At 39.8% G+C, this 23,396-nt stretch overlaps 1 protein-coding gene across 2 annotated transcripts in view; it reads left to right on the top strand.

Moving 5' to 3' along the window:
* The window catches only part of ADGRA3 (adhesion G protein-coupled receptor A3), a 124,967-nt gene that overhangs the window by 84,499 nt on the left and 17,072 nt on the right, over window positions 1-23,396 (top strand). For both annotated transcript variants that reach the window (XM_032333985.1, XM_032333984.1), the window contains 4 exons: window positions 5,574-5,735; window positions 8,318-8,521; window positions 15,649-15,862; window positions 16,073-16,281. In XM_032333985.1, the coding sequence (XP_032189876.1) occupies window positions 5,574-5,735; window positions 8,318-8,521; window positions 15,649-15,862; window positions 16,073-16,281 (789 nt within the window). The remainder of the gene's footprint in view (window positions 1-5,573; window positions 5,736-8,317; window positions 8,522-15,648; window positions 15,863-16,072; window positions 16,282-23,396) is intronic.

Genomic DNA, 23,396 nt, shown 5'->3' with positions numbered 1-23,396 from the left:
AGCCCATCACCACCTTATCTGTCCCCGAACAACTGCCCAGTTCCATGTAGGAGTCTGTAATTCTCGCTTCTCTGGTTATTAGATTTAATGGGGGGGGTGTGCCCCCTGCTGCTTTGTGCTTAAAAATGCAAACCGGGGAGGGGCCTAGATCCTCCGGCTTCTCTCAGAAATGGCATAAATTGCTTCAGGAGGATATTTGTCTTTAGTTTTGTTTTCTTAATTTACTATGGGATGAAACCTTCCAAGCAATTCTCTTAGGGCTCTTGGTCTCATTTTACAAATGAGCAAACAAACCGAGGCTTGGAGAGGCTCAGTAATTGACTTGTGGACATTTAACTGGCAGGTGACAGAGTGGAAGTCTTAACCCAGGAGTATTTAACCACAGAAATATCCTGTCTTCAGGGTTGTACTCTACTCTTCTGTTAAAATTAAATACCAAGTTTCATTTATGTATTATCTCGTGTGTTTCATATGCTAACATATCAGAAATTCATGAAATTTACAAATGACGTGGATCTCATTTGGATTGGAGTTCCGAACATACATACTGAAAACATGAAATATTCTTACAACAAATGACACTTAATACTTTCCTTGTTACTCATATGGCATTTTCATTTCTTTACTCTTTTCTCTTTGATAAAAGTGCATTCGCACGTGTTTTTCTTTGAGCTTCAACCATTTAGTGTGACAGGTGGAAGAGCAGGTGCGTGATTCCTTCCGACCCTTTTGTGGCTGGAGTGGCCTTCAGGAAATGAGGTCAAGGAGAAACACAATGCTTTCTAATGCTTCCTGCAGTTGCCGGACTATCTTTGTGTGTCAGATCGTAGGAATACTTTTTTAATCCAATGTAATTTTTCATGCACTGTTATCCTTTTTGTGTCCTTTTTTGCCCCTGTGACAGATTCAGAACTGCTTCCATAACCAAGCTACAGAAGTATACAGCATTTTATGATTACCTGCTCTGGGGAATATTTTGGCAACAAATCCCTTTCCTACATTCTTAGCTATTTGGAATGAAATAATGAGAAAGATAGCTTGTTCTCAGGAAAGCAATCACTCTGGGCTAGTATGTGCCCTCTTAGAGAGATTTCTTTTCTTTACAATTATTAACACACGTTAAAGTGCATTACTGGCATTACCTAGTGGGCCATAAGCCGTAGCTCTTTGATCAGGTAATAACTACAGTTTTTCAGTGGAAATGATGTATCCGTCAGGTCTCATGTTGGATCTTTATAAAGTGCATACGTTTAAAACTTCAAAAAAAAGTATGAGACAAGTGGAGTAGTAATTGTGCTAATTTATAAATACCTTATATATTTATTTCTCTAGTACCTTAGAATCTGGATATTCTTGTATATTATCTTTTAGGTGTTTGAAGCCAATGGGAATTTCTTTGGTAGCCGTAGAGGATATTTTAACTGCATCATCTCTTTTACCAATTTGTTTTTGCATAAAAATTGGAAATAGCAATAGGTAATAATAGACACTTAGCCAAGTTATTCCAGCTAATCTGAATTCTGTTAAGAGTTGGAGGTTCTGGGGCACCTGGGTGGCTCAGAAGGTTAAGCATCTGCCTTCAGCTCAGGTGCTGGTCCCAGGGGCCTGGGATCGAGGCCTGGGCTCCCTGTTTGGCAGGGAGACTGCTTCTCCCTCTCCCCCTGCTCTTCCCTGTGCTTGTGCTCTCTCAATCTCTCACTCTCTCTGTCAGATAAATAAATAAAATCTTTAAAAAAAAGTTGGCAGTTATTATTCCAGTTGCTGTATATATGGCTGATAGACATACTGAGCAGTTGGCCTATTAGCAATCACTGCCCTTCTTTATAACTCCAGAAATAAGGGTTTCTTCTCCTCCCCCTCTCCCTCCACCCTCCTCCTCCTCCTCCTGGTCACCCTCCTCCTCCCTTAAAATTTTATTTATTTATTTGCGATAAAGAGCAAGAGAAGGGAAGAGGGAAAAGCAGACTCCCTGCAGAGCAGGGAGCCCGACTCGATCCCAGGACCCCGAGATCATGACCTGAGCTGAAGGCAGATGTTTAACCCACTGAGCCACCCAGGTGCCCCAAAGCGCTTCTGTTAGAATGGCATTCACCCCCATACCTGTTTATTAGGAATATGTAGAATATATACTAGGATGCTAATAGTCCATGAGTTGTATAAAATGAGTAAGCTCTGGACTGCACTGAGGTTAATTATAAGGCCTTCTGGTTCTCGGCTGATCTTGTTAATGCCTTGGGTTTGGGGGAATTGCCATTTGAGAGTGTCTGAGTCTATTAAAATAGGGTGCTTGGGTTAAATCCCATTACTCTTCATCATCTATCCCTCTGGTAGATTTGTTCACTGCAGTTATCACAACCCTAGTCACTTAGAAAAAAAAGTGTTTACTTGTTTGTTTTGTATTTTCCTCAAAAGGTTGTAAGCCCCCAGATAGATCTTGTATGTTTCTCTTACTGTTGTATCTCATTGCTCTGGACAGGGTCTGGCTTACTGTGGTCCTCAATAAATATTCAGTCAGTGAGTAAACGGAACTGTGTAGCTGTGGGCTTCTATACCAGGAGTTTTACTACTGAATGAGGGTATAAATATAAGTAAGACATTGTGTTGTCTCTGCCCTCGAGATGTTTACGTTGGAAATAAAATAAGGAAAGAATTGTGATATACTGTGTTAGGGGCCTTGGGAAGTCAGTAAACTATTTTTAATTGAAGTAGCAGCACTTGAGAGAAAGGCAGTTTTGCTGGATGCATTGATCCTATTTATATATGAACACAGACTTTAAGAAGGCAACCCTCTTTCTAAATTCAGTACAATTTTTTATTTTTTATTGAGGTATAATTGACATATTAGTTCTTAGTGTACAACATAAAATGGCTCAACAGTTGTATGTATGGTGAATGATGACCAGAATAAGTCTACTTAACATCCATCACTATAGAGTTAGAAAATTTTTCCTTGTCATGAGAAAGATCTCTCTTAGCAACTTTCAAATACACAATATGGTATTATTCAAATATATCATACTGTATTATTAACTGCAGTCACCATGCTGTACTTCATATCCCCATGACTTATTCATGACTGGAAATTTGTATGATTCCCTTTACCTATTTTACCCATTCCCCACACCACCTTTGACAACCGCCAGTCTGTTCTCATGATGGGCTTTTGTTTCATTTTGGGTTTTTTTGTTGCTGTTTTTTCAAGATTCCACAGGTAAGCGAGATCCTGTGGTATTTCTTTCTCTGTCTGACTTATTTCACTTAGCATAATACAAGTTAAGTTCCAACCATGTTGTCACAATGGCTATGTAATATTCCAGTGTGTGTGTGGGGGGGCATGCACACATGCCATGTCTTTTTTTTTTTTTTAAGTTTTATTTTTTATTTATTTGACAAAGAGAGAGAGATCACAAGTAGGCAGAGAAGCAGGCAGAGAGAGAGAGGCAGAAGCAGGCTCCCTGTCGAGCAGAGAGCCCGATGCGAGGCTCGATCCCAGGACCCTGAAATCATGACCTGAGCCGAAGGCAGAGGCTTAACCCACTGCGTCACCCAGGCGCCCCCCATGTCTTTTTTAACCATTCATCTTTGGTAGGCACTTAGGTTGTTTCCATATCTTGGCTATTGTAAGTTATGCTGGTATGGAAACGAAGTGCATGCATTTGTTCAAATTAGTGTTTTTATTGTCTTTGGATGACTACTTGGAAGTGGAATTGCTGGATCATATGTTAGTTCTATTTTTAATCCTTTGAGAAACCTCCATACTGTTTTCCATAAGTAAGCGGCTGCACCAGATTATGTTCCCACCTGCAGTGCCGGGGGCTCCCGTCACCACATCCTCGTGAGCTCTTTACTCTTGTCTTCTTGATCGCCATTTTCACAAGTGTGACGTGACATCTCACTTCACTGGTTTTGATGAGAATTTCTCTGATGCTTAGCAATGTTGGACGCCTTTTCCTGTACCTGTTGGTCATCTGTGGGTCTTCCTTGGAAAAATGTCTCTTCGGATCCTCTACCTGACTTTTAACCAGATTGGCTTTTCTGCTGTTGAGTTACATGAGTTCTTACATATTTTTGGATGTACCGAATGCAATGCAATGCACCACCCCTCTTAACACTCCTTCTAGAGCTATCTTCAAAGAAAGGCCTGTGCTGTAATTGAAATGTTAAGAAAAGGGGAGGGGAGCAATAAAATAATGAAGACCACTAACCAGGCGTGGTTTCAGGAACCTAGTATTTATTACAGGAACTTAGTCTTCCCAAAATTCAGAAAAGACAGGATTGTTATCATGCCCCTTTTACCAATGAAGGAAGGCACGGGCAGTTAACTGTCCCGCTCAGCTTAGTGTGGTAAGGATCTGAAGTCGTGTTCTTCATGCCTGTACTCAGTTAGTCGCCCCGTCCCATTGCATTCCGGTACTGCGATCTGGTGGATTTCTTCTTTCCTTGCTGAAGTGAACCGTGGGTGGGATGGACCCAACATTTCCCAGTGCCACCTCAGCCTCAAAATTATACATCGTGGGAAGAGTATTGGGTGCAGAACAGAGTTGAAGAACTCATCTGGGATATTCTGGGATGATCAAAAGACATCTGCTAAAACGGCCTCAGCTTTCTCACTTGGCTTTGGGGCTTACTGCCTTTGCTACTTGTTTCTTGATTAGAGGACCAGGCAGCTTGTAAATCCTCTGATCCTGCCTCTGGAATGCTTTTGTAGTTGTTTCTGCCATAGATCTCCCTCTCATGAACATTTTTCCTCGATACCAAACCTCTTTGACGCCAGTATGTCTCGTTAGCCTGGGCTCCTCATTGCATTTCTCTGACATGGGACATACAAGTCCGCGTCAACAAGAGTTAATTGACACTTTGCTGGCATTGCCTGACAGATGTTTACATCTGTGAATGAGGAACTGAACTTAATAAAAGGCATTCAGTAAAAGAAACAAAACAAGTGGTGGAAAAGTGAGCACCTCTTAGGATCCATTTATTTCATAGCACTGGGTCTTAAAGCATTCACCAAGCTGGGAGGAATGGAGGAAGTTCATTCGAGGTAATGGAAACTGTCTGTGCTGAGACCCATCTAGTGGCCCAACCCCTGTGGGGAACTCATAGTAGCTGGAGACACCTAGGTTTTTGGACATGATAGGATATGAAAGAGGTGACCATGTCTATTTCTTAATAAGAATACTGAGATAACATTTACACAGAAAGAGGTGTTTATTAATTTTTCCCAGAGCTGATGTCTCTTTAATTCTGGGAATCCTGTGATGTCGTCTTTCCCTTCTCCTTGATTAATTTCATTTGCCACCCCCTCCCCCCGCGTCCAATGATGGACCACCTGCCATCCTTCCGCAGTGAGTTGGTGGTTATTTAAGTCTACTCTTTTGAGCTAAATGTTACCAAATGGTCATAACCGAATATGCTTTGCCTCTCCGAAAACGTTTCAGTGAGAAAAAATTAAAGTCTTCACCTGAACATTGAAGACTAGAGGCCAATCTTGGTGTCTCATTGTGATTTTGATTATGTAAAACATCCTGCATTGGTTTTAAAAGTCTTTCTTTCCTCCCCTGCACCCTTGTTAGCTCGGGGATGTGATGGTTGACATCGCAAGTAACATCATGTTGGCTGACGAGCGTGTCCTGTGGCTGGCGCAGAGGGAAGCAAGGGCCTGCAGTAGAATCGTTCAGTGTCTGCAGCGCGTTGCTACGTACCGATTAGCAAACGGAGCTCATGTTTATTCAACAGTAAGTGTAATGTCCTCCACTCGAAGAAAAAAATTCATTGAAAGCCAACTTGAATTTAAAAAAGACAGGTTGTTCCCCCCCAATCCCCATGATAGGGTGGGTATTACTGCTGATTATCACAAAATTTTCTGTTGTCTCACCATTTAAAAGCTCATTTTGCTTTGAGTAATCTACTTTCTTGATAACTGGAAAATACTTTCTTAATTTGCCGTTTGAATGGTTCTCACCATTTAATGTAAAACCACATAAGCACACGGTAGTTTTGCTGTGCTGTCGTAGACCCACCGTCCAGCCCAGCAGATGCTCTGTTCCGGGCCCTGAGGGATGTTCTGAGAGAGTGTCAGATTGCTTGCCCACGTTCCAGTTTCAAAAGAGAACTGGGAGGCCCTCCAACCCCTGTGAACTCTTGGCATTTCCAGCGGTCTCGCTCTTGGAATGATGAGTTTTTATAATTAATAATCACTCAGTTAAATAGTATAAAATTTTATTTGTGCTAAATTGAGTTGGTGTCCTGCTTTTTCTAAAAGTGTGGTAAAATATGATAAATAGGGGCACCTGGGTGGCTCAGTAGGTTAAGCTTCTGCCTTTGGCTCAGGTCATGATCTTAGGGTTCTGGGATTGAGCCCCGCATTGGGCTCTCTGCTCAGGGGTAGCCTGTTCCCCCCACCCCCCACCACCCCACCTGCCTCTCTATTTGTGATCTTTCTCTCTCTCTCAATAAATCAATAAAATCTTTAAAAAAATATGATAAATAACGTGTCATTCCCTTATGACATGCACTCTGATCTGATCCAAGATTTTCATTTCCTAATTATTTTAGTGGGTTCATAGACTGTTTTAGAATTCCTCCTATGATTTTATACGATTAAAGATTATTGTTTTTCCAAAGATCAATTGGATTTTTTCTTATGATACTGTGTTTCATCGTTCCTTTTGCTCAGTGAGGCTTGGGATTACCTCCTTGAATAATACATGGAATGGAGGGCTTCCATGACTGCTATCCTGACAACGTGGTTCAGGGTGATTTCTTTCTCAGATATATGACCTTTCTTGAAACCAGCTCGCCATATTTATGGCCACATTTGGACCTCCCTGGTCATTTAGATCCATTTTAAGTCCTACATTTTTGCCTAACTACTTGGCTCCAAGAGCTTCTTCCTTTATCTGCGCTCATCGGTTCTTCAGAGAACTCAAGGATATGATACAGCTGTAGTGTAGATGTCTGCACTCTACTTCCAAGTGTGAGAAAGGTTCCAGGAAGTTATGCTTCTATAATATGATACGGCTTCCAGAGCACCTCAGAATTGCACTTTTCTTTCTTTTGACTGAGGTTTCACATGCTTGTCATAATTATATGTATCTTTGCTTAGTAAAAGAATGGAATGTCATTTGTTAACAAGTATCATTGAACTTAGTCAGACTCTTCATTATGTGTCCTTGTGCGACAGAAACTAACGCAAAGATTTGTTAGTCTTGAATATTTGGGGAAACCACCAGTTCTTTTCTATCATGCCTGTGGTGTGTGGTGGATTCTAGGTGGCCTTTCCTGTTTTTTTAATTGGTATCTTCCGAAGAGATTTTACACACCTCACACAGAAGTTTTACACTTAAAAAGAAATTGAGAAAGAGGACATTGCCTATATATGGTACATAGAACAGTGCCTTGGCTTTACAGTAGGCATCATTTAGTCATCCTTAAAGAAAGGACAGAGATGCTATCTATCTGCAGAGAGTTAACTTGATCTCCCGGTAATATGAAGAGTGAATAGGACATGAAGTGTTGGAATGAGGGCACTTAAATATTTTTTTAATTTTTAATTTTGCTTTTTGTTTATTTTTTTTAAAATAAGTTTAAACTTTTTTTTTTTTTTTTTAAGATTTTATTTATTTATTTGACACACAGGGAGAGATCACAAGTAGGCAGAGAGACAGGCAGGGAGAGGAGAAGCAGGCTCTATGCCGAGCAGAGAGCCCCATGTGGGGCTTGATCCCAGGACCCTGCGATCACGACCTGAGCCAAAGGCAAAGGCCCAACCCACCGAGCCACTCAGGTGCCCCTAATTTTACTTTTTAAATTTTTGTTTAAGTAACCTCTCTCTTCAACATGGGGCTCTAGCTCATGACCCCAAGATCAGAAGTTGCATGCTCTGCCAGGTGAGCCAGCCTAGAGCAAGGCAACTGTTAAAAGTATATTTCTCAAACCCTGATACTCCTCTTGTATTATCATGAAGAGAGTCCACTGATTTCTGTTAGCTCATTTTTTTTTTAAGACACTTTCATTTTTACCTTATAGTTTCCTACAAAGTGTTCTTTACATGATTTTTAATCAATTTCTCATTTATCTCTGACCCTCCATAGTTTATGACTTGTTTCCTCACTCGGTATCTGTCTAGTTTACGATACCCTTTTGTTTCCGGCCTCTTTTTTTATGTGCCAGTTACCTGCACAGTGTCATTGTTAAGTAAGAAGCTTGGCTTTTGCTTCTCACTTATGTACAGTGTTTTGTGTTTGAAAACTCTTAGAAAGTGCTTTTCCCTCATGCTGTAAATCTTTCATAACTCCTGTTTGATTGACTTTTGAAGTATTCACCCAATATTGCTCTGGAAGCTTATGTCATCAAGGCCGCGGGTTTCACTGGGATGACGTGCACCGTGTTCCAGAAGGTAGCAGCTGCTGACCGGACAGGCCTTTCTGAGTATGGGAGGCGGGACCCGGATGGAAACCTGGATAAACAACTGAGCTTTAAGTGCAATGTTTCAAATACGTTTTCAAGTCTGGCACTGAAGGTACGTTATATTCTATAAGCATTTAAGACACTTTAGTGTTAGCGCTGTCAGATTAGAATACTCCAAATGGTTTGCTTTGCACAATAACCTTATTAGAAGATACTTAGGGGTGGGGTGTGGTGGGTATTGGGATTGTTTTGGCTGTTGCTTGAAAAGAAATTCAGACCTCGAAGGGACATGTGATTTTCATGGGACTGGACACCCGTGCCGTTTGGACCCCATTCTCCACACAGAAATATCAAAATCATACATTATGACTGCCAAGTGGTAAAAAGATGAATATATTAATACATATTAGAACATTTTCTTTGACCTGAAAGTTCATTTTTATGCTCCTGGTTTTAAAGACATTAAAACATTTCCGTAGACGACCTCCAAGTACTGCATGTCCCCTTGGCTCTGGGCTTGCTGGACCTAATGGAAAAGCCAGCCTTGAGATCGGGCATTTGACCAGGCAAGCTGTAGATCAAGATTTTTGGCAAAGAGGTGCCAACATGTGATCTGTCTTCAGAAAATGTGTGTTTTATTGCATCAAGCCAAATGGAAAGCATTTTTATTGAGTTTTAACATTTAGGGTATAGATGTGTTTTGTTAAACTACATCGACGCACATAGTAGATGTATAATTCCGACACCCTAATGGAACCACATTTTCTCATTTAGCTTTGTGTGGCCATGTGTAACTGTGTTCTCTGTAGATTTTAATTACACAGTATGTTCTTTGTTTCTGGCTTGTCCCTGAATTCTATCACAAACAGTATTGCATTCACTTTAAAGGCTGCATGGTAATTGCTCAGATAGGTGTTATATGTCCTGGTACTTTGTGGGCACAACTCAGTAAATACCTAATGGATGAATGGATGGATGTGGGCACTTAGGAAGTACTGAATGAATGAATGAGTGAGTGAATGAATGAAAGAAAATTAACATTATTTTGTTATACCTTGCCGTGGGTGACCTCCATAAAAACTGGTTTGTCCAATTTAGAAGTAGTCCCGGTTCTCCCACTGCCCAAGACAATCTCAGCTAGGTCAGAATGTCTAATGATAATATATTTCCTTGATATAATATACTCTGAGGAAAATTGGCAAGATTTATTTGTGACTCTTCCCTCTGGGAGGGTACTTAACGCACCCAGCCATGCTCCTGCCGACCTGCTGTTTTCCTTATTATGTTGTTCACCGGTAAAAACATACCACAGAAGGCAGAGAAGTAGCATCGCACACCAGCCCAAGAGAGAGAGGCCTGTGTCTTGGAGGAGCACTTAAAATTGATGAACCCTTCTATCTTAGATGATCATAGTCGGTAGAAAGGGATTACAAATGATGAAACCCTACATTTCATCAATTTCACAAGCTACCCCTCTGGGTAAGGAGAGCTCCTACCTGCCAGAGTAGAAAGCTTTAAATGAACACACTCAGATTTGTCAATTTCATACTATTCTATCCTTTTAAGATCATCTGTGGCCAGAAACCAAGGACACATTACACTATTATTCATGCTTCATTGATGGACATGATTAAACCGAGTGAGAAAGGACGATATCCTTCATGACATAAAATTAGTTAAAAATTGTAACATCAACGGGGCAAAATGCTTTAGCACTTTACTAGAAAACTTACTTTACATTTTTAACTTTATACTAGGGCAATTTTTATTCTTTTTGCATGTCTTTTTTTTTTTAATGCCTTGAATATACACTGAGAAGATAATGTGAACACCTCCTAATTGATGATATTACCCTTGAATGGGAGAATGTGCTAATATGTGAAGTTATACCTCTAAAAGGCAGTTCTCTGTTAGTAATAGGAGCCTTACTTGTATTTTATTTCTTCAATTTCTGTCCTTCTGTCTTTGCTACCATCACAGTCTTGTTTGGACTTCTATATTACCCATTTGACTTTCCATTTAGTCTTGGGTCTCTAGGCTCTTCCTTAAAAATCCATCCTTCAGTGGTGCCTGGGTGGCTCAGTGGGTTAAGCTTCTGCCTTCCACTCAGGTCATGATCCTGGGGGGTCCTGGGATCAAGCCCTGCACTGGGCTCTCTGCTCGGCGGGGAGCCTGCTTCCCACTCTCTCTCTGCCTGCCTCTCTGCCTGTCTGACAAATAAATAAATAAAATATTTAAAAAAAAAAAATCCATGCTTCAGGGGCGCCTGGCTGGCTCAGATGGTTAAACATCTGCCTTTGTCTTAGGTCGTGATCCCAGGGTCCTGGGATGGAGTCCCTCCTTGGCAGGCAGCCCGCTTCTCCCTCTCCCACCTGCCCTGCCTGTGTTCCCTCTCTTGCTGTGTCTTTCTCTGTCAAATAAATAAACTCTTTTAAAAAAAAAAAAAATCCACTTTTCTCATATAGATTGGTCTACCTAGGCCTGCCTGATGTTGAACCAGCATGTACCAATGCAACCAGGACAGTCAGTAAGAAATTAAAATAATACTTCCTTACCCTGTATCGTATTTAGCTGCCGGGCCAGTTCCTGAGTACCTCCTTGCTGCTTTTCCTCCAGGGAGCACCACCCAGTCTATCGAACATGTAGATAGTTAAGACAACATGAGCAAATTAATATTTTTATTATTTTTTTTAGTATTTTATTGTTTTAAAGCAGGTGCCTCTTCGACTCATTCCAGTTTTAGTGTTCAAATTCTGTAGAAGTGAGCAAAATTAGGATTTCAGGAAATTTTAATTTATTAATTACACAGTATCAGAAGTTCAGATTGTTTCATAAAGGAAAGGTGCTGAAGTGTAGTAGAAGTATTTGAATTAATATCCCTTAGGATGCGTATTTTTCTCCTGGTTTAATGTCACTGTGAGTAGGGAAATACACATGAATTTTGCATATAAAATAATAAGGGCTCTATGATAACATCTATTTCACATGTGTTCATACTGTGTCAATTTTAGTATTGAAATTAATACTAAAAGGATGTTGTAGAAGTTAAAATAGGATGAGGTTCTCAGTGATTGTTGGAAAGACTGTTACTTAAAGGCATTTTCTGTCTCCCCAGCCTGCAGACCACCACCTGCCACACTGAGGCAGTAATAGTCATAATAATCCCACCCACAGTTCTGTAGCCTCCCGTGCTTGTCATGGTCATGATCCCCTGTGGTCCTCACAGCTGTTTGTTAGAAAGGTCTTTCGATGCCTGTGACAGCGGAGACCCGGAGAGTGTAAACAAAATTGTGCCATGTGAAGGGACCACGGAGTGATCAGTCTGGGACCCCCCCATCTTGGTTCCTTGTTTCAGATCTTGTGTTCCTTTCCCCAGGGGTGGCAGGTGACCTGCAGTCATGAACATTAGACTCCAAAAACATATACTTCCCCAAGGGTTTTAAGGGCACCTTTTCTGATTGATTGGCTATAATTGCCGTGTCTGTTTCCATTGCTGTGATCCATACATTTTAACGTGAACAGATGGTTAAGTGAAATGACAGACTGGTTCCTTGCCTTTAGGTCAAGTGGCAAAAGGGTAAAATCATGACAAATGTTACCAGTGGGTGTTCCTCAATGATTTGATTCATGAGATTTACAACTTTTCCATAATTAATTATCACTTCTTTTAAAGAAATGAATTATACAAATATATTCTTACTATAAAAATCCAAACATTATGCATTATTGATACTTTTTCCGGCTCTCGTAGCCATCCTCTGTCCATCCCAGAGCCCCTGGAATTATTATTGAGCCATATTCCATATTGGACTTTAAAGGATATTTTATTTTATTTTTATTTAAAAATATTTTTTTTTCTCACCATAGCACATACCCTCCCCAATGTCCATCTCCCAGCCACCCCATCCCTCCCACCCCCCTCTGCTCCAGCAACCCTTAGTTTGTTTTCTGATGTTAACTGTCTCTTACGGTTTGTCTCCCTTGCTGGTTTCATCTTATTTCATTTTCCCCTCCCTTCCCCTATGAAATTCTGTCTTGTTTCTCAAATTCCTCATATCATTGAGGTCATATGATAATTGTCTCTCTCTGATTGACTTATTTCACTCAGCATAATACCCTCTAGTTCCATCCATGTCATTGCAAATGGCAAGGTTTTTTTTGATGGCTGCATAGTATTCCGTTGTATATATACACCACATCTTCATTATCCATTCATCTGTTGGTGGACATCTAGGCTCTTTCCATAGTTTGGTTATTGTGGACATTGCTGCTAGAAACAATGGGGTGCAGGTGTCCCTTCAGATCACTACATTTGTATCTTTAAGGTAAATATTAGTGCAATGCTGGGTCATAGGGTAGCTCTATTTTCAACTTTTTGAGGAACCTCCATGCTGTTTTCCAGAGTGGCTGCACCAGCTTGCATTTCTACCAATAAAGGGTAATTATATTATATTAGATTATATTTTACTTTATTTTTTTAAAGATTTTATTTATTTGAGAGAGAGCGTGAGAGGGGAGAAGGTCAGAGGAGAAGCAGACTCCCCAGGACCGCAGGATCACGACCTGAGCCGAAGGCAGTTGCTTAGCCAAATGAGCCACTCAGGCACCCAATAAAGGGTATTTTAAAAGCCAAAGTATGTAGCTTTCATCTGGTGATGATGTGTTCATACTCCTCTGACTTTTTATAATTTCTTGTTGTTTTGGATGGTTTTATAACTTTAAACTTTGGTAGAAAACATTGTCAGACTTCTAGAAATCATAGATGTTGTTTCCTTTTTCAGCTCTTTTAGAAAATGTCATCAGTCTGTCTTCTTTGTAAAATTAATTTGATAACCCCTAAGTAATGCTTTCCCAGAGAGTTGTGTTGTGCTTTTGAGTCATTTTTTTAAAAAAAGATTTTATTTGTTTATTTGACAGATGGAAATCAGAAGCAGGCAGAGAAGCAGACCGAGAGAGAGGTGGAAGCAGGCTCCCTGCTGAGCAGAGAGCTCGATGCAGGGCTCTATCCCAGGACTCTGGGATCATGACTCAAGCCAAAGGCAGAGGCTTTAACCCACTGAGCCACCCAGGCGCTCCATTTTTTAAGTCATGTTGTGTTCACAATAAAGTTGTTTTATTGAATCTTCTAGTTCTTAAGTTTTAATAAATGTCCAGTATGTAACGCTTCATCAGGATTTTGACCTTTTAACTAGTCAAGCTGTTGATGTTTTTCCTTTCTTGCATTCCTCATTTCACACTTCTGATAAATTTGTATACAGAATAGAAATTTACTAGATGAATTTATATCAGACTTTGTGTCTCCATCAGATTATTATGTTTGTAAGTGAGAACAGTAGAAACCTTTTTGTGTATGTTTCTTAGGCAGATTATTTCTACCAAATATCTTCATGGCATCTTCAGTTTAAAATAAGTATTCAAACTTCCAATATTCAAACTTCCGAAATACTTTATTTTGCAGGTGTTTGTGTGTTTCAGCATTGTTCCAAGCACAGCCGTTAAAAACTCATTTTAAAGTCAATCACTTGCTTAAATAGAACCTTTTCAAAAATATAATCATGCCACGCAGACTTTCATTAGTTTTACAAACAGTGGGTTACTTTTATCAAATAAAGTGCCGGGAACTATTATTAACATGGGTGGGGGGGGGGTCCAGAAAAATGAGTGAGATGATCCGCACTCAGAAATCCTGCTATTGTAGTTAAAGGGCAGACAGTGAGTTGGTGCTGTGATAGTGCAGGTGTTAGTCAGATAGAGATGTATGCAGAATGCCACATGAGGCCAGCAGAGGGAGCAGCTGACCGGAAAAGCAGTATAGTGAGGAGTCACGTAATTAATCATCCCAAAAGGCCCCATGTTAAGGATGTCTTTCTCTTGGCTGTCAGCTGCTCTTATTCTGATCCATCTTTGACAGAGCCTGCAGAGTTATCTTGCTCGAAATCATATCTGCCCAGTTCAAGAGTTTGCCAGCGAAGGAAGAGCAGAGCATTTCAGCAAGGGATCCTGGCATGTGCAGTGCTCACAAGTGGCTTAAAAAATGTAGGAAATCACAAGGGTTGGTATAATCAGGGTGGCCAGGTTACAGGTGTTGGTATAGGGAATGTTAGAAGAGGAATTTGAGATGTAAATTTTAGCCAAATCCTATGATGTACTTAGGTTTGGGGGCAGTATTCTCTAAACATTGGCGAACTGGGGTGTTCTTTAATAGAAGAGCAAATATGTTTCTTCGGTTGAAATTCTGTTGGCGATGTGGACTTTGGACTGGAGAGAGTTTGATGTCAAGAGAAAAACTTTGTGGGGCGCCTGGGGGGCTCCGTCGTTGGGCGTCTGCCTTCGCCTCAGGTCATGATCCCAGGGTCCTGGGATAGAGCCCTGCATTGGACGCTCTGCTCAGCAGGAAGTCCGCTTCTTTCTCTTCCACTCCCCCTGCTTGTGTTCCTTCTCTCGCTGTGTCTCTGTCAAGTAAATAAATAAAATCTTAAAAGAAGAGAAAAATTTTGTGATGAAGTCTTAAAACGGAATTTTTTTAGGTGGTTAATTATTTGCCTCCTTGGTATCCGGATTTGATTTTTATTGAATGCTGAATAATTTATAGTTTAACAATTCCTAGTAAAGAAGTATGTAAAACATTCAGCCAGCATATCCAGCTGTTCTGTTTGATACTATGTTTTTCTTAACATAATTTCTAACATGTTTCTTAGTCTCAGGGGGCACTTCTGCTAACATCAGAGTTTACTTGAATCTAAGTTTCTATTAAGTCTGTACAGTTTGTTTGTGTTGACAGTTTGAATCCGTCCTAAATCATCTTAGAATTCCACAAGTCCAAATTAATTAAAGGCACATTTGTGGTAGGCTACATTGGTGCTTAATGTCTATAATTGATTGTTGTAAAATTGATAGAGTGATCACTGAGATTCTTGATCTGTTTAATGCTATCGACATTAGCAGTATTTGTTACCGTGGGAAAATTCACTCTATTGTCTGAAATAATTCCTTGTAATTTCAACCCTTTGAAATGGAGTTTGCATTTCTCTTTATTTTATGCTTCTGTGCTTTGGTGTGGTGTTCAGATACTTCACATACCTGATAAATTGTTCTAGCTATTAAATTTCATATACATACGTTGAGAAACCTGTTCAGGGTACAGTTAGGAAACATTCATAGCCGTCTGAACTATTCTTTCTGGTCTCTGCATGCTAATATGGTAACCTTTCTTTGATTTTGTTTTTCATGTATATTCAGAATACTATCATCGAGGCTTCTATTCAGCTGCCTCCTTCCCTTTTCTCACCAAAGCAGAAAAGGGAAGTCAGGCCCACTGATGACTCTCTCTGTAAGCTTCAACTAATTGCATTCCGCAACGGAAAGCTTTTCCCAGCCACCGGGAATTCAACAAATTTGGCTGATGATGGAAAACGCCGTACAGTAGTTACCCCCGTGATTCTCACCAAAATAGGTTTGTTATGTGGCTTATGTTCAACTGTAGCGACTGGGCAGTGGGACTTTATGAGATGCCGTACCTAAAAAATGCTTATTTTTGTTCCTTCTCATTTTAATGAGTCCCTAGTGAAAAAAGATACCACAGAGTACCCATTAGTGTATAAGTCGACATTTAATCGTTTCTGGAGTTTGTTTCAGAAATGTTTCCATTTCCCATTTTCTCCAGATGGTGTGAATGTGGATACCCACCACATCCCTGTTAATGTAACACTACGTCGAATCGCACACGGAGCAGATGCCGTGGCCGCCCAGTGGGATTTTGATTTGCTGAACGGACAAGGAGGCTGGAAGTCAGATGGGTGCCGTATACTCTACTCGGATGAAAATATCACCACCATTCAGTGCTACTCCCTTAGTAACTATGCAGTTTTAATGGTATGGCAGTTGTTAACTTGATGCATAAACGCTAAATTTCCTCATTTCTTCCCTATGCATATTTAAGCTCAAGTGAAGATTTTTACTTTTAACATAAACTGTTACATTTCATTAGGAGGTGATATTTGGGGTAATTCTGAATTTAAAGGGGAAATTAAGTGATGACCAAATGCAATGTATGGGGTTGAACTTGGTTATGGGGATTTTCAGGAAACTTTATAAGTGACTTACTTCCCCTGAACTCTGACCTTCCGAAATTTGGAGACATTTTGGGTTCATACAGTCCAACTCTTGACTAAGGAAGAGTGACTCATTTGCCCAAAGATACACAGTGAAGAGCGAGAGATTTTCCTTCTTCTCCATCTACCACCTTTTCCCGCTATACACGGTAGGTTTTAGACGCTTGAATTTAGAGTAATGGTAGCAATTTCGATTTAGTCACGGTAAGCGACGGCGTTGACCCAGGTCATGGCTTTTCACGGTTAATGCTAATCAAGCTAATGTTGCTTTCTGTTATTTACGACTGTTCATACCTGTTGGTCTGTGGTAGCCCATTTCTTTAGTCTCAGGGAAACTAAAATCTATAGATGTATATAAACATTTCTATGAATGTATAGGAACAGTTCTTTTATTAATGAGTTACTTAAGTGAATCTGGTTCCTGGGCTGGTGAGTATGAAATTAGCTATACTGGTTTATATTTTATATTACAGTAGATACATGGAGTACGTAGACATGCGTTTGGAGAACAGGATTACAAATCTGAAAGACATTTTTGAGAAATGGCACAGGTTCAGGTTTTGATTATAAAATAACCTGAAATTAGGAAGTACTGGAGGAAAAATAATAGACATACATTGTCTGAACTTCATAAGTAGAGAAAGTTAGGCAAAATAAATGAAACAAAACACACAAAAGACATTTTATAAGCTTCACTGTTAATGAAGTGATACTGTACATGTGAAACTTATTTTTATTTAATACTAGTTAAAAGCGTCTATTTTTGAACTTCCTAGATGTTCTTCTAAACTGTTTAAATTGGCATAATCCTTTTCTAGAAAGAATAAGCTATTTTATCTTTCATGCTTTTAATCTTTTAAAAAATGTAATACACAATTCTTTAAAGCTAAAATTACAATACCGGGATATTTTTCTATTTTCAAAGAATCGCCTTTCTTTTGCTCTTTTAAAATGTAACTGTGCCACCTAGAGGCGCAAAGTAAAATGTATCTGAAATTGTGAACCAAAATTGTAAGAAAGTTAGTATATGGGATTTTTAGAATTGCTAATTAAACGTGAAGGTACAGCTAGTGAAATTATGCGTAGTCTTGAATAAAGTTATATCTGAGATAAAACAGGTATCTCCTAAATTTTGGAAATCAGCATCTTTTTTCCTTCCCTGACGCTGTTTTTAATAATCAATAAAATCCTATTGTCTGGAAAACTGTCTTAATACATGGCTTCCTATAGCAAATCTGAATTCCTATTTTGGCAGATAAAAACCTTTTCCTCATCAGGCTTTAAAGAATTTTGTATTAAAAAAAGAGAGAGAGACAGAATATATTTGTTTGCAAATCCAGAATAGAAACCATGGTTTGCTTCGGTAGGTGTTCTGCTGTGACCAGTTATGTATATCCTAGGTCACAGTGGGAGCCAGAGTAAAAACTTAAGCAGAAATTGGGTTTATTTGAAATAAATGATCAGAAATAGTAGGAATTGAGGCAGAAAGATTCTTGGAAGTTGCGGTCAGTAGGAGATAAAGGTGAGTAGTACGGAGGTAACGTGTAGGGTCAGACTATTTGTGTAGTACTTGATACCCAGTCGGTGATAGTGGTAAAGATAAAATAGCCTGTGGACTGTGATTCCCTTTTGTTACTGTGTTCACAGAGAAATACAGGAAACTAGAGAGCTCTCATTTGTTATTACATCCCTTTAGTGTGGCTTTGAAATTTTGTTTGTGTAAAACTTGCTGAATGAAAGCAAACTCGAGCTTCACCTACACTGTAACTAAACATGCATGCTAGCAACATTTTTAAAACATAATTCTTGGGGCACCTGGGTGGCCCAGTGGTTTAAGCCTCTGTCTTCGGCTCGGGTCATGATCTCAGGGTCCTGGGTGGGATCGAGCCCCACATCGGGCTCTCTGCTCAGCGGGGAGCCTGCTTCCCCCCTCTCTCTGCTTGCTGCTCTGCCTACTTCTGATTTCTCGCTCTGTCAAATAAAAAAAAAAAACATAATTCTTAAATAGGGACTACATTCACAGGGATCAAATGTTTTAATTGTTTCTACACATTAATGTATAGTGAAAACTTGACCTCCACCCCTCTCTCCCATCATGGTTATTATCTGTGCAAAGTAGATAACCTGTCACTAACAGAAGTTTCTTGCCTGTGGAAGGGATTTTCATGTGTATTGAAACGGAATGAATATATAGTACTGTTTTCTCCCATTTTTACTTGAAGGCTGCATGCTGCAAACATTGTTTCAAACCATGCTTTCCCCCCCCATGAAACAGTGTATCTTATGACGGTGATGGTGTCCTTGGAATAATATATTTTATGATGCCTTAGGATGTTAGGATGCTATTGGCTAATTTTCATTAAGTGCTTATGTTCTAGGCATTCTCCTGAAGTCTTCACATGCATTCACTTATTTGGTCATTATAGCTACCTCGTGAGGTCTAGTGCTACTAACATTATTCCCAGTTTACAGGTGGAGAAACTGAGGCATAGTGAGGTTAAGCACCAGGCGCAACTTTGTAAAGTTAGTGTTGGAATCGGGATTTGAATTTAGGCTCCAGAAATCAATGTTCTTAATCAGTCCACTAAATCTCCTTTCTGAATTCTTCCTGTATCTTCCTCATTCTTCTTTTTTATATATATAAGATTTATTCTAGAAAAAGTGCAAAAGAGAGAGAGTGCAAGAATAAGTTGACGGGGGGGAGGCAGAGGGTGAGACTCCCCAAGCAGACCCCCCCCCCCCCACTGAGCATGGAGCTGGATTCCAGGCTCGATCCCATAACCCGTATGAGATCAGGACGTGAGCCAGAACCAAGACTCTGATGCCCAACCGACTGAGCCACCCAGGCGTCCCAGCTTCCTACTTTTTCACCATTGAACGTTATTTTATGTTCCTACCATGACTTATTTAGGTCTCTCTCTGTTTCCAGTAATTGCCTTGTACAATACTATTTTGCAAGAATCTGAGAATACTCATGTGCATGGTTTTTGAGGGACATGGGCACTCTGGAGTGGGATTACTAGATGATAGGCTCTCCATACATTTATTGGTTGCTTATGCCATACAATTGACCCACGTGGTTGTTTTGGTTTATAGTCTTGACAATAATGTAAGTTTTAGTTTTTCCATATCCTTGCCAGTGCTTGGTAGTGCACATCTTTTTTTTTTTTTTTTAAGATTTTATTTGTTTATCTGACAGAGATCCCAAGTAGGCAGAGAGAGGCAGGCAGAGAGAGAGGCGGAAGCAGGCTCCCCACTGAGCAGAGAGCCCGACGTGGGGCTCGATCCCAGGACCCTGGAATCATGACCTGAGTCGAAAGCAGAGGCCTCAAGCCACTGAGCCACCCAGGTGCCCCAGTAGTGCACATCTTTAACTGTAGTCTTTGATGGTGGTATTCTGATATTTTAATTTTATTAAAATTATTATTTAATTTTAATATTTATAATTTAATTCAAATTAAAAATGGTTTTAACTTGTTGTTCTCTGTTGACTAAAGATGCTGAGAACTCTGTTTTCTTACTGTCAGTTTGGGTGTCCCTTTTTGTGAAGTTCCCACTCAGATCTTGCCTGTTTTTATTATCTTTGACTTTTAATTTTTTTTCTCTCAGTTTTATTGAGATATAATTGACATGCCACACTTTTTAAGGTGTACAGCATAATGACTTGACTTCCACATACTATGAAATGATTATCACAATAAGTTTATTTAACATCTGTTATCTTGTATAAATACCAAAAAAAGAGAGAAAGAAACTCAGCAACTTTCAAATACACCGTATAATAGTGTTATCTTATAACTGGGAATTTTTGCCTTTTGATCCCCTTCATCTAGTTCTCCCTCCCCTCATCCCCTGCTTCTGGTAACCACAAAAATGATCTCTTTCTCTATGAGGGTTTTTATTGGTTTGTTCATTTTGTTGTGTTTGTTTTTAAGATCCCACATATACATACATCTTGCCTATTTTTACTTTGCTTATCTGTTGTTTTCTTGCTGACTTACAGGAATTCTTGGTATGAGCAGTGAATAGGAGCTCCTTGTTGGTTTTATGTGTTGTGAATATCTCCCAGTCCATGCCAGTCTTCATGAGTTTGGGCTGCTGTAACAAAGTACCACAGGCTGGGGGTTCATAAAGAACAAAAATTTATTTCTCACAGTTCTGGAGGCTTGAAGCCAAAATCAAGGTACTAGCAGATTTGGCATCTGGTGAGGGCCCGCTTGTTGGCTTATAGATGGCATCTGTGCCCTGTGTCCTCACATGGTGAAAGGGCAAGGAAGCTCTCCGGGGTCTCTTTTATACAGGTACTATTCCATTCATGAGGCCACTCTCATGTCCTGATCATCTCCCAATAGACCCCACCGCTTAATACCATCATATTGGGGATTAGTGTCTCAACATATGATTTTGGAGGGATACAAACATTCAGTCTATAAAAGTGCCCTTGTCCTTTTCCTCTTAGTGCTGTCTTTTTATGAATAGAGTTTCTTAATTTTTCTAAGGCTTTGCTTCTTATATGCTATTTAAAAAATCTCTCTCTACCTCAAAATTAATATTTTTTATCTTTTACATTTAAATCCATGATTTGACTAGAATCGACCTTTGTGTATGGTATGAGGTAAGGGGAGCAAAATCTTGACATTCTTCTTTTTTCCTTGGAGGAAAAATTTAAGAAACATAGAAGTCATAGTCCTTCCCCCCTCCCCCCTCCATTTCTGATTTCAGATCTATTTTTAAACTTTATTTTATTGATAAACTTTTTAATAATTCTTTGAACTCTGACAGAGTGTATTTCTTTGGATTTCCTTCCATTGTTCAGGTCCTAACAGGTTTAGATAGTTACTGATTTATAATTACCCTTATTACTACTGTAATGACAATGGATTATTTAAAACTGCCATTGAAGGGTACCTGAGAGATGGACATTAAGGAGGGTACTTGGAGTCATGAGCACTGGATGTTGTAATATACAACTGATAAATCACTAAAATCTACTTCTGAAACTAATAATACACCGTATGTTAATTGACTGAATTTAAATAAAAAAATTAAAAAAAAACCTGCCAGTGGTTTTACATTTAGCGAGTCTCAGTTTAGAAGTAACACATAAATATGTGAACCTCTGTTTATTAAGTTAACAAAAAGTTTTCAAAAACTCTTCTTCTAGTTGGGGCCTTATTCCTCTTTGTATGGTTGTGGTTTTTTTGTTGTTGTTGTTTTTAACCATATTGTCAAGTGTTTGGATACTCTACATTGGGGAAATTAACTAATGTAAAAAAACTATACTTTTCACTTCCTTTCTCCTTATTTTCTTAAACTTTGTGCCATAAAGAAGACTGACCGATATGACCATTTAGTGATGGGCTGTTGCATAAGCACTAGAAGCAAAGAGTCTTCCCCATTTCCTTACTGTGTTGCAGTTTTTCTTTTTCTTTTCACGGGCGCCTCCTGGTGGTCACACTCAGACAGTGTATTTAGTGATACTTCTGTTACAGTATTATAAAGCTTATGTGTTTACTAGTATGATTGAAAATAATTGTGATTCGGATTTCTGCTTTGTTGCTTTAGATCTTTAACTTCTCTACCATCTTAATCTTCTCAGTTGTCTCAGATAACCTTATATTCTCGTCTTCTAGCGTCATCGAGATAGGTTTTCTGGGGCACCTGGGCAGCTTAGTCATTTGAGTGTCTAACTCTTGGGTTCAGCTCAGGTTGTGATTTCTGGGTCGTTAGGCAGAGTGTCCCATCGGGCTCCGTGCTCAGCATGGAACCTGTCTTGGAATTATTTCTCTACCTCCTCCTGTTCTCTCCACCGTTCCCATACACACTCCCTCTCTCTCTTTCAAATAAATAATCTTTTTTTTTCTTTTTAAAGATAGGTTTTCTTAGTTTGTTTTCTTTATACCTGAGGTCTGTAAACCATTGTGAACATGTAACCCATGGGCCTAGTCCCATGAGCTGCTTTAAGAGGATAATGGGCCCCTTCACTGTAGCCTCAATTTCCCTCTTGGCCCTCAGAGCCTAAAGTACTTCCAATCTGGCACTTTATCCCCTTCCCTGGGTCAGTCTCTCAGTAAGGGTTCTCTTCCCTTTGGGTGGGTCATTTTGTGGTGATAATCCAGAATGCCCCAGAAGAAGCATGCCATGCAGGACCAGTGACAGGAGCATCTGTGCCTTCTTCGATTTGTAACTTGGAATTACAAGAGTCTTTGCCCTTTATTTTCACCTCCAGTTTCTTTCTTATACTGTATTCTCTTCACTTGACTTTTGAAAAATACTAATTGCTTTTAAATGTAAGTATTATATACAGTATATTTTGGGAACTGAGTTGGCGCTTTGTCTGACGTTCCCTTAGATATCATGTGGCCACCTGCATTGGTTGGCTCTCCTATGAGGCCTGTGGAAGGCACAGTGGGGTGCCCTCTCTGGCCCTCACCCAGATCCCACCAGGTGACTGGTGGTGTCTTCACTTTATAGGCAGGCAATGGCTCCAGACTCAGGTAGCCAGCAAGAGAGGGGTGATGTTTGAGGAATGTTACGTATGTGGTGTATGAAGGGTATCTAGAGGCCAAATCCTAGATACTGGAAGTTTATCTTCAGTTATTAATTCTGATTGGGAAGAGTAGCTCTTTGTAGAAATTGAGAGGAAATATGTCTGCTTTTACTAGCATCTAACTGGTTCTCATTGCCGCAGTGTTTGTTTAAATTTTCCCATGGATGTTCTAGACTCTTGGCACATAGTGAGGGCACTGAGGCCCTGTACCATAGACTAATCATGGGAGCATCTCACAGGGGCAGATTGTGCTGACTTCGTGGTGATTGGCTTTTTCTCCTGTATTTTCCCTTTTTTGGTTGTCCATTTACAGCCTGTCAGCTCTC

Source organism: Mustela erminea, chromosome 2, assembly GCF_009829155.1.
Source record: "Mustela erminea isolate mMusErm1 chromosome 2, mMusErm1.Pri, whole genome shotgun sequence".
Classification (NCBI taxonomy): domain Eukaryota; kingdom Metazoa; phylum Chordata; class Mammalia; order Carnivora; family Mustelidae; genus Mustela; species Mustela erminea.
The sequence above is the reverse complement of the archived record's forward strand: the minus strand, read 5'-3'. Positions and strand labels throughout refer to the sequence as shown.